This window comes from Asparagus officinalis, chromosome 5, assembly GCF_001876935.1.
Source record: "Asparagus officinalis chromosome 5, Aspof.V1, whole genome shotgun sequence".
NCBI classification, from domain to species: domain Eukaryota; kingdom Viridiplantae; phylum Streptophyta; class Magnoliopsida; order Asparagales; family Asparagaceae; genus Asparagus; species Asparagus officinalis.
In genome coordinates, this window is record NC_033798.1 from 51,982,206 (window position 1) to 51,993,222 (window position 11,017).

At 35.4% G+C, this 11,017-nt stretch overlaps 1 protein-coding gene across 1 annotated transcript in view; it reads left to right on the forward strand.

The window, feature by feature from the left end:
- The window catches only part of LOC109843220 (E3 ubiquitin-protein ligase UPL5), a 42,509-nt gene extending 32,358 nt beyond the window's left edge, over positions 1 to 10,151 (forward strand). Inside the window, exons 2-3 of the mRNA XM_020412156.1 lie at positions 1 to 409; positions 9,661 to 10,151. The exon at positions 1 to 409 is cut by the window's left edge and continues 181 nt beyond it. Coding sequence (XP_020267745.1) covers positions 1 to 409; positions 9,661 to 9,924 — 673 coding nt within the window. The 3' untranslated portion in view covers positions 9,925 to 10,151. The remainder of the gene's footprint in view (positions 410 to 9,660) is intronic.

Sequence of the window (11,017 nt, forward strand, 5' to 3'; positions counted from 1 at the left end):
CTGCAAAAAGATTCTGGAGATGGATGCTGAGCTTCTTGATTCCGACGTCTTGGGATTAACCTTTGTGAGAGAAATTGAAGAACTGGGAACTCAAAGGGCTGTTGAACTCTGTGATGGGGGAAAGGATATTGTTGTTAATAGCAAAAATAGGGAAGAATACATCAAGCTTCTAATTCAGCATCGCTTTGTGAAATCTGTTTCAGAGCAGGTTTCTTATTTTGCTAGAGGATTTAGTGAGATACTTTCTAATACAAAGTACCTGAAGTTTTTCTTCAATAATTTGGACCTCGAAGATTTTGATAGAATGGTAGGTGGAAGCAATAGCATCATCAACGTGAGGGAGTGGAAGTCACATACAGAGTACAATGGCTATAAGGTGAAAGACCGTCAGATCTGTTGGTTCTGGAAGGTATAAACATGCTTACCTCTCAGTACGTTTGATTATAGATTTATTTTCCATCTCATTCATAGTATGGTTTTAGAGTTGTTTCTTCATGAAAACATTAACATTCTGATAGTGGGGTACTCAGAAAATTTAGTTTTATTGTTTGATTCATTTCTAATTATACAATTGAGAACAGTTAGGAAGATGTTTTACATCTTCTAGATGGTTTCTCTGCTTCCAATAGTGCACACCCATAAAAATAGTTCATATTACGTGCCAATTGGGGGCAGGGTGGCATCTCTGTTTGGGGAGTCAGAGCTGTTTCCCATACTTGTGATATTTACGTTAAACATGTTGACAATTAACATGTGAACGTTATTATTTGTATTTTCCTTAGAACTGATGTATTATGAAATTGAGAAACCGTCTTGTGTTATGTTACAGGGTAAATGAAATACATGTTAAGACTGTACTGAAATTCTTTGCTATGATTTTAAGAACCTTCTCCATATCAGAAGTTACGCACCTCAATGTGAAAGAGTATGCTTGGCAACTGGTCAAAGTGGCTTTATAAGCCACTGAGACATGTTTGGAAAATGGTTTATTTTGGCTTATAAACCCAAAAAAAAAAAGGCTGGGCTACCCCGCTTATTTTTTTTTTGGTGGCTTATAAGCCACCAAGTTTGACCAAGTAAATAGCTAGTTTACCCCTTAGTCTTTTAAGAAAATTCCAAGCCTTATTGCTCTATCTTTAACCATAGTAGAGCCATGTCTTTTGTTGTCCTTTTTGACAACAAGAATGGATTATAAGCCACTCATTTGCCAAACACTTTATGGATTATAATCCACTATATTTACCAAACACTTCGAATTATAATCCACTTAGCTTATAAGCCAAAAGGATTATAATCCATAGTTCCCACACATGCTCAAAATATGCACAATTATTTTAATCAACTCTGATAATTATCATTTCTTCATTGTTCTATAGATCAGTTTAACCACTTAACTTCATATATAAATCTTAAGCGGACCAAGCATGCTACATAGCACATAGAAGAAGCTGTTGAAGACATGATAGATGATATGCTCAAGAAGTGAGGGGTGTTATGTAGCACTTAGAATGTGCACTCAACAAACAAAGCATTCTACTTTTTTAAAACTAAGTGTTTGCTATGCTGTGAAGATTAAACTTTTAGTGTCTGGTGAGCAGCTGATTGCAAGCGCAGGTACTTTTTTTACTACTCACTAAAGTAACTGACTTACGAGTGGGGTGGCTGAATTCATTTCCCACGGTTATATGCTATGTTGCATGGGTACTTCTATTTGGTACTGTACTCCTGTTGTGCCCGTACCCAACACCAAAACTTCAGTTGACACTCCTTAGGCATTTGCATACACTTATTCAAATGTCTACTCAAGTGCATAATATATGTTTTAACCTAACACTCAGTTATATACTTCTTGGACGTATATTCTATATTTCACATGCAATTTTTGAAACTCCTTGGGCATAAGTTGGGTTCTTTTCAGCCTATACCTTGTTCAAAACTATAATTATAAGGCCTTTTGGATATCAAGTTAAAAAAACAAGCAATTTACTAATTTATAGATCTATGTTATAACAGAAATATATAAATGTTATTGAAATTTTATTTCATAGCACGAGAAATGAAAAAAAATAATATTGATCTCTTTTAAATTATTTGTATATATACATGTATGTGGAGCCCTATCCCTGTGCCTTACCTTTTACAAATTTGTCGTGCCCGTACCAACACCCGCGTAACTTAGGTTATATGTTATGTACCACCATAAGGTCCTTTTTGAGAGAATAGCCCTCACCCATGCCTTGTGCAAATGGGATTTGAATCCTAGATCTTCTGGACACTGCAAAGAGGTCTTTACCAGTGTAGGACATTGGTATTCATTCACCATAAAGTACTATTCAATCTCATTAATATTGAAGAGGTGATGATACCCGGATCCTCATTGGGGAGCTTTAGGTCTTCTATGCTAATGTTTTTTTCCTTTGATCTTCTCCCTCTTAAGTGTGTGCCTCCTCGGAACTATTTTTCTCTCTGATCCCTCTCTCCTGGGCCTCAAGGATTATTAATGACCACATGCGTCAGTGATGATTGGCTATGATTTAATGTCCTCTGTCAATGCTTACAACAACTGTAAATTGATATTTTTGTGTTTTTATGTGATTTTTTAATTACTTGGTTTATTTTCTTCTAGTTTTGTTAATAGTAACTATTTGCAAGTTTATTTCTTTTTTGCAAGATTGAGTTATTTCACCACCTTATGATTTTATTGAAAGTTCATTAACATCCATATCAGCTATCAGTTCTTTCTTTTTCTAGTTCATGAGAAGAATAGGATGTTTTGACTATGAAAGATTTTCATTACTTACATTCGCTTATGGCTTTTTAATAGATTGATGAAGAGGCCAAATGCAAGGAAACATTATGAAATCTTGTTGGTTTTCCTTAGTTTAATCATAATGATGGTTTAAATTTTGGGTTGAAATATTGTCACTTATATTAGTGATACTTACTAGTATTAGTTTGTGGATGATTAGGTGAGATATGAATTAATTTTGCGTGTTCTCTTGTTTGCGTTGGTATTTAAGTTATTTGCATGTGATAAATTTTGGACATATCCTCTAGAAGGTATTGTTCTCTATTTGAAAATTTTATGCCACTTATGTTAACCTGTATGATATCGGTGATAATTTTTGAATTTTGAGTGTCCTCTATCAATGCTTCCATTAGCTGGAAAAAGATATTATGTTTTTATTTGATTTTATTGCTTAATTCTTTTTTCCTAGTTTTGTTAGCAGTAACTATTTGCAAATTTATTTCTTTTTTACCGGATTGAGTTGTTTTACAAGCTTATGATTTTATTGAAAGTCCATTTGCATGCATATCAATTATAAGTTTTTTGTTTTTTAGTTCATTAAAAAATAAGGTGGATTGACTATGAAATATTTTTCTAGTTTAACTGGACTTTGGTACTCAATGTTCGCTTCTTTTTAAACTTTGATATCCCAAGGTTTAATTTTGCCACTTCAATACCCAAAGTTCAGTCAATTTGAACTTTGATACCCCACTTTAACCAGTCTTTTGCTTTGCTGTCTAAACCAAGTTGCGTGTTGAGCATGTGATAAAATAAAACATTTATATCCTTCTCTTCTCTATAAATTTCTATCCTATTCTATATTTTCTTCCTTTATCTGCTTCATGTAAATCAATTAAACTCAAATCCTATTTCTACTCCTCACATTTCCTGTTCCTGTATATACACCAGCATAAGTCATCCTTGGTATATAATGTAGGGTATCTATTCATAAGAAACTGACATATTGAATCATCTAATAATTCAACATTCAAAGTAACAACATTATTCTTCATTATCCCTTGCAATATATGATTAAAAATAGCATCTTACCCATTCATTATGAGTCTTCTTGGATACAGTTCAACTACTTAGAAACTTATAGCAAAAACCCATGACCAATTATAGATCCAAGTTCAATATAGTCATATTCATAATATTGTAGACAATTATCCAAATTCCAAAGGTCCAGGCATTAAAAAAAAGTACAAATAACTGGCAGGAAAGATATACAGAGGTAATGAGGCATTATTTATTTACACGTTGACATAACAAGTCAAGGAGCAAGACAAAAGCACTGAATTTTAGGGCTTACACCTTCACTTAATAAGTTCATAAGAGGGATTCATCCTTCATTAGAGGAGACATGAGATCTTTTCTGAGTTAGCAACAAAAATTGTGAGGATTTTGGAGATATAATCAACAAATTTTTGGGGTTTTTCTCTGAGATCTTGATGAGGGGATCAGTAGAGAAAAATTGGGGTTCAGATATTCTCACATGGATGAGAATGAGGGAGTAAAGTGGAGGGTTAATTTCTGTAATCGGGTTTCCCTCCATTAAATTAGTGGCGCAGTTAACAGATCCAATATGCTGGGATATCAAATTGGCAAAATTGAACTTTGGGGTATTAAAATTCCAAAAGTGTGATACTTTGGGGTACCAAAGTTCAAGTAATACTACTTTTATTACCCAGTCTTGCTTAATGTTTTTTTAATAGATTGATGTCAAATGCAAGGAACCACTAGAAAATATTGGTTGATATTCTTTGTTCTTTAGTTATCATAAGAATGGTTTAATTTTGGGATTGAAATATTGTCACTTGTGTTAGTGACACTTACTAGTATTTAGCAATCACTATTATTTATGTGGATGATTGGATGAGATATGAATTAATCTTGCATGTTCTATGTTTTCTTTGGTATTTATGTGATTTGCATGTGATAAATTTTAAACTCCAAGGTGTTAGTTTCAATTTGAAAATTTTGGATTTGATGTCTGTCTTCTATGTGCACATTGTTTATTTCATTCATCTAAAAATCATTGAAATAAGTTACTAGCCATATATTGTGACACAGTACGAGTCTATAAGGGTTCAACAAAGATTTGAACAAATGTCAAATAAGCAAATAAACTTAAGTAGGTCTCTAAATGGTAAATATGATAAAGGATATGCGAATATTTTTTAAGCTAGCATGCAATGCAAGTAACATAAATAAGACAGTAAAATTTAACTGGAAAAGTATGAAATTACAAACTAGAACTAATAGAATAAACATTTAACAAAATTTAAAGCAATATTATTTTAACAAGTTCAACATGAGACGTCAGGTGCAATGTCAAAATGCCTAAAGAGTAGCAAATGGCCTGAACCAAATCCCGTGAATTATATATTGATCAAAAATGCTCAGTCATCAATGTTGTAGAAAGACTAGGCACTTCTGAGTTGCGGAAAATTTTTAACCGATCTGACCCGTTAGCCATTATTAATGGGCAGCAGTTGAGGTATATGGGTTTGGATCATAGATGGATCGACCCAAATTGAACCGATTATTAATCTGGTCAAATTTGGTTGACCCTAATGACCTGTTTATTACCCATTTAGTAACCTGTTTAAACCAATTTACTTGCTTGCAGAAGCAACGACATCCTTTCCTAAAAGGATTGCTTTAGTACAACTTTTATTCTACGCGGGCTCTAGAAGGAGATTGCTTTGTATTTTGTGAGGTGTTGATCATGATTATTTGAGGAATCTTAGTTGTTTACTTTGATGGGGTTTGGGATATTTGTATGCTGAGATAATGATAGTCATGGAATGTATTGGGGAACATGAGGGAGCCACAGACAACTTGAGTGAGATAAATATAGAGAGAGATGTGTTTGTTTGCTAATTGCTAAATGGAGTATTGCTTGCTCTTGAAAGTTTAGGAGAAGAAAATTGTTTTTGTTTACGTACAAGATTCACATTAGTCTCCACTTTCTCTTTTCTTTTTATTTGTTTGGTAAAAGCTAAATGACCTAAATTGCAGGTCAGATTTTGTTATGATGCGTTAAGGAGTAATTTGGTTCAATAAAAGTGCACTATTTATTAGAGTTAGTGAGCCCGAAGGGAACATTTGCAACATCTGGTTACTCGTTTTTAGAAAGTCAATATTCTTACTTCGCAATTCTAAATAGGTCATTCGGGTCAGGTCAGGTAACCGATTTAATAAACGGGTTGGGTATCATGAACTGTTTATTAAATGGGTTTGGTTCATGTCAAGCTATACGGGTGCGGTCAAACTTGATCTTGGTCGGCCCGGCACGATCTTTTACTGCCTCTACTTCTATGTGCCAGGCATCGCGCCTAGCACCATAGCATGCCTAGCACCATAGCAGATGGCTAAGCGGGATATATGCGTTTTCAGCGTCGAGGGAGGAATGATGTTTTTCAAAGATTCAAAACTATATCCTCAATTCTTTATCTGGGATAAACTTGGATCTAGTTTCGGTCTGATTCATTTTCACTTGGCGCATTCTTCTCACCTGTGATTATCCTTAAGCGAGCAATAAACCTCTTTTTGATGCGGGGAGTTCATGTAAGTGGCATCGTTATCAAAGGCGCGCACCTCATGCACGCTGTGATGCGGTGCAATGACAAATCACCTCACATATGATGCGACAGCGCCTTTGCGCCTCGCAAGTGCCTTGTGCGAAGGCACTTCATTTAGGGTGCATGTATGTTTTTGTAACATTACATTTGGGTCTTAGAAAGCGCTATGCCTTGCTAGGTGCCGGACATAGCGCCTTGCCCAAGCGCGTAGAGGGTGCCTAAGTGGCACGTAGGCATTTATTAGCACCACGGAAGGAAGTTCTCAAAGATCCAAAATCCTATCCTCATCATTTTATCTGAGTTGAACTTGGATCGGGTTCCGAGCTGATCCACTTTAACCTGACATGTTCTCGTCACCTGTTATGTTTAAGCGGGCAATAAATCCCTTTTTGACATAGTGAGTCCACATAAGCAGTCTATGTTCACATGTGAACTCTCAAGAATAAGCGGCTAGCCTAGGTATTACTTACGCCTGGGCGGATGCCTAGACCATTTTTTAAGACAATGAATAATTCCATATCGAATGGCTGATATTCAGGGGTTGATAGAGATATTAAATAAACATCAGGATGTTCTATCACATAATGTGTGTATCATTGATATCTATGTTTGGTGCAATAAATAATGGAGTTATGGAGAAAGGTGTCATCTTTTGCAAAAAAAATTGGTCTTAATTGAGCTCTGATTCTTCTACTTCTTTACATAAGCAGATATATGCTTGGGTTAGCCTGAATTGAACCATAAAACTGACCAGTCTTGTAAATCAAATGAAATTTCAAATCAAATATTGCAACATTTCGGTAGATTTTTTAGACCGAACTGTTATCAAATATATCAGGAAAATAATGAAGATTGCCCAAAACTTGCAAAAGTGTTAAGGATATTGAGACCATACCATTTTACGGTAAGCATTATGAACGACATATCAGCCATTCGGGAGAATACATGGAGGTTGAAATAATGCTAATGCATGGACGTTGAAAAGAACTTACTAATATGTCGAAGACTTAAAAAAAAAAGGAATCCCATTAGTGGTGATCTCAAACGGACACAATGCAACATGGAGACATCAGTATATTTTGGAGATGTTCGACTAGTATGATAGATCATTGTGCATGCTAATTTAGGTGAGGTTGGATGTGTATATATGGACATAAAATCTCTGCCAGATAATCGACAGTATTTGGCAACCAATGAATCAAATAGCAAACAAGGATATAGGGAAGAGCTGCAAACTTTCCTTTGACTTTGACTTTCTTAATGTGAACATTATCCATGTTGATGGAAGAAGGCATTATCTATTTGATGGAAGAAAATCGTTTCCTTTTTCTTTTGCCTTTTATTTATATTCTTTTCACTTTGATAATTCAAACATTTCTCAACTTATTTCCTTTTTTTGTTTATTTATTTATTTATTTGGGGCATCAGACATATTGTTGTATTCTCCGATTTTTGGATGAACATTTCAAGTTTGTAGGAGTAAGGTCAAGTGAAAAGGTTTAGGCTTTGAAGGAAAATCAAAGGGGTCTTCCTAATTTTGTTGCAAAAGAAAAGGAGCTACTTCATGGCTGTAACACGATGAGAACTGCAGAATTTAATTTATTATACCACTGTAGGGCAGTTCTCGAGCCCTTTCTGGAGAAGTTTTTAACTGGATGCTCAGTCAGTGGAACAAATTATTTCCAGCATTGTTGTGCATAATTTATGCTAGTAGGTTGTACAAATTTGTTGAAACATATTCCATGTTTTATGATAATTAGATAGTCTGAAAACTTATAGTGGCCACTGATGTTCTCAATCAGAGACAACTGGAGAACTTCAGGAAGTCTCTTTATGCTGCTGGCACCTCTTTTTCATCTTCACACATTAGCAAGTGATTTGACCTTCGTATTATGGGAAAAAACCCTTGTTTGACTCTTCGACTTTCATTTGTTAGGTTTAATGAGCATAAATTGAATGGTGAATATGCGTAGATTGCCTTTCACCGTCTATTAGGAATCTAGGATTATGAAAAGTTCTGCTCTTGTCCAGCTTCTATGGCTTCAGTGTTAATTCAACAGGCAGAAATGTTGGTTCATGTTTTGGCGATGAATTTGCTTGGAGATTTTTTTTTATTGGCTTGTTTAGATTGGCTGAGGTTTAGAATTTAGTTCAGGATAAGAAATTTTTGAGGGTCCACCTGGTATGTTTGGAATTTGCTTCGGGATAAGATTGTTTTGGTTATCTACTCGAATTGGTCTCAATGAAGATTGTTTTGTTAACTTAGTTTGGGCCTCATAGTTCAGAGAAGTAGTGTTGGTAAAAGTTCTATTTTGTTCAATTTAATTTTGTCATAGTATGAGGTAAGATTTGATTTTATGATAGTATGTGAAGGGAGTTGGATGGTTTTGTATGTATGGTTTGGCATTGGACTGAATGCTGAAGGTTATTGATTTTAGACTTTTACCTTGTTTTGGATTGGATTTGATTAAAGTTGGATTTTGTGATAAAAGGTTGAGTCTGTAAAAGGCTGGTTCAAGTAAGTGATCAGCCATTTTGTTGTACTTGTTAAAGGAGTTAGTTGCAATTTGAGATTTACGATTGAAGTGGTGTACCATAGAGTATGAGATGACGTGACTTCAGTGATTGCCTTCGCAACATCCGGTTAACTTTTGTAGATGCATCCATACTCACAGTGTATACCCAAAGAATTTGAGGGGGTTTGTTAAATATAGTATTTCTTTTATAGGTCTTTCATTTTTTATAGTTTTTGTTTTGTTAGAATTTCCTTTTTATAGGACTTTCTATAGTTATCCTACTATATTTGTCTGTATAAGGGATAACTACCCCTTTATTGATCAATGGGTAGTAAGAGCTTGCTTTAGTTCTCTTTTTTTAGCTACCTTACACAAGATGTTGATTTGTAATGGAGTTTGCAGTTGCGGATTACATATTTAAACTGTTAGAGCTGCATAATATTTTAAGATATGAAAGTGGAGTGCGCCTCTTTTTTTTTAATTTTATTTATTTATTTATCCAGCGTATTCAGTTTGTACTCAAGAGAGAAAAGGTCGGAATTGTGTTCAGTTTCACCTTCACTTTGTACGCAAGAGAGAAAAGGTCCGAACTGTGTTCAATTTCACCTCTTAATATGTAGACAAGTTTAAATTCAGATTTTGTGTGAAAGTATGTTTTCGTTTACTTTGTTTTCTCTCTTCTTTTTCTGTAATTTCCTCAGGGTAAAGTCTTTCTGAATAGTAAGTAGAGGTTTAGGTTGAACCTTTAAACTTGTTGGATAAAATGCAGATAGTGGAGGGTATGACTGAGGAGCAGCAAAGGGTGCTACTTTTCTTCTGGACATCAGTAAAGTATTTGCCGGTGGATGGTTTCGGTGGCTTGGCGTCCAAATTGTATATTTATAAGTCTTCGGATTCTCATGACCGCCTACCTACATCGCATACTTGTTTCTACCGCCTCTGCCTTCCTCAATACCCATCTATTTCTGTGATGCGTGATCGCCTTCAGTTTATCACTCAAGAACATGTGAGCTGCACATTTGGAATGTGGTAGTAGCCCAAGAGTGAAAGGCTCCTTATCTTTTGTACAGATCTTACAGCAGGGATATTATTATATGTTTATGGTAGGAATAGTTGTAAACATGTGCTATATAAGTGTTGTTCTTGTCAAGGGGAGGTGTTTAAATGGTGGTATATAGAAAAGGGTCTTCAACAAATTATGTTTTTGGAATATTTAAGACAGTTTTTTTTTTTTTTCAAATATCCCCTCCTTTTTGGATCCCCTTTGTGTCTGTTCTCTCTGTTAATAATTTCATGCGAGTCAAAATACAGAAAAAGCAGAATAAAAAAGAATGAAGGATAAACTTGTTTGTTTCTTTTTTGTGTTTTCCTGCTTGTTCTCTTGATTAAGATCAGAATACTAGCTTTTTATTTTATTTTATTTTTTTCTTTTCTTTTCTTGAGGGCACCACGCCATCAAATGTGGTGTAGTACAACATCAAGTCACATGCATTTCCAGCATTCAAACACTAATGGTGTTTATGAGTAGTTTGGGTACTTTTTGTTATAAAGTGAGTGGTCCGTTTGCGTAATTTTTGTTATGAAGTGACAATGCAGAACCAAGAAAGCTACGTCCTTGGACGGTCCTCCTCGAGCGGGGGCTTGCTCCCTTGCCCTAGTCGGACTTGCTTCTTAGTAAGAGGTTCTTTACTTGTAGAACTTGTAGAAGGAAGAACGAGAGGAACAAGAAAAGCTATGAGGCAAGCTTGGATCTACTTCACTTGTAGAAGGAAAAACGACAGGAAGAAGAAAAGCTCTGAGGCAAGCTCGGATCCCGAAGCTGAAGCATGATCTTCCAAACGGCGATAGAGCAAAGATTGAAGTCGATTCTAGATTTTCTTGATAAGAATTTTCTTAGGTTATTGAGATCATATTAGGACGAAATTCGCTGGTTGAAGCAGCTAATCCGCAAAGACTTGATTCGTACAGTCGCATGGATCTGTGGCGTAGTTCTGGACTGCCGGTGGTTCAAAATTGCCCTTGGGAAGCAAAGGCGTATTCTCTCTACTGCTTGGATATGTCAATTTAGATTGCATGCATTCTTCCCGGACCTCATGGGAGGAGGAAATGTCCGCGAGATGCCACGG